This window comes from Perkinsus marinus (assembly GCF_000006405.1).
Source record: "Perkinsus marinus ATCC 50983 genomic scaffold scf_1104296969232, whole genome shotgun sequence".
In the NCBI taxonomy this organism is placed as follows: Eukaryota; Perkinsozoa; order Perkinsida; family Perkinsidae; genus Perkinsus; species Perkinsus marinus.
Window position 1 is genome coordinate 1 of NW_003202901.1, and position 971 is coordinate 971.

General features: G+C 51.9%; 1 protein-coding gene across 1 annotated transcript; it reads right to left on the reverse strand.

Moving 5' to 3' along the window:
• Positions 1–83: 83 nt before the first annotated feature.
• Pmar_PMAR001650 (hypothetical protein) lies at positions 84–705 on the reverse strand (the record flags this gene model as incomplete). The annotated part of the gene is made up of 1 exon (XM_002767988.1): positions 84–705. A coding segment is annotated over one exon (622 nt), but the record flags the coding sequence as incomplete, so codon positions are not given.
• Between the last annotated feature and the right edge of the window lie 266 nt (positions 706–971).

The following is a 971-nucleotide window of genomic DNA, read 5'->3' on the forward strand; positions in this document are numbered from 1 at the left end:
GTAGCTAGTGCACAGATGGAGATGATCTGAGAATGATCGACTTCTTGAGGCCACTTTACCCGAACCTTGAGACCGTGACTGACCGGGCATCATTGCCGTTAGATCATCGGGCAGGGGTGTACCGTTGTCGAGAAAAGCGAAGAGTGCAAGCTTGTAAGCTTCATAGCCAAGCTGGCATTGGGGGTCAATGAGACATCTTCCCAGAACTTCACGGGCACCACGGAGACCATCAGAGAATTTGGTGGTAATGTCACGGGCAGAAAGACCATGAGTATAGTAGAGAGCTGTGTATACATGTGCACAGTGCTCAAACCTCGTAGCATATTGGCGGACAGACTCATTGGGTTGTTGGCAGATTCTCTCCCACGCAGCGGAGACACTACGCAACTCGAGCTTCGTCAGATAGGTATGGTCCAAGGCATAGATGATGATGACGTGACCAAACTTCTCGATGTCACTTGGGTGAACACTTCGTTCGACAGTGCCTTTGACAGGCTCTGGTAGACATGCCAGAACTGCCTCCGTAGCAACTTGTCGAGAGCATGGCACGCGCTCGATCGCATCAGCAAAGGCAACACGCCATCTAGCATAGGCACCACTGTGGTTAGGGTCGAACTTGAGGCGGTCATGTACAGGATGACCGATGAAGACACGAACCTGCTTAATAGCCTGATCGATAGGGCGCTTCGTGACATCAGTCTTAATCTGCAACGGACGAATACGGGGAGGGCATGTATAATTTTGATACCCCCCGAAGGTTGAGCATACGGCCGTGGGATTGTGCTGGATGTCGTAGTTGGAAGGGCCACCGATAGACGAGCTCACTTGGGAGACCGATTGCTGTTGTGAAGTGGTAACAACAGCACCGGTGGAGTGATAGGTGTTAGCCTGTTCACCTGCCGTGGGAACACCAGGTATGGCATTCGTGTTGGCTTGAGATGATTGTGCCATGCAGTGAGAGCGATGCTCAC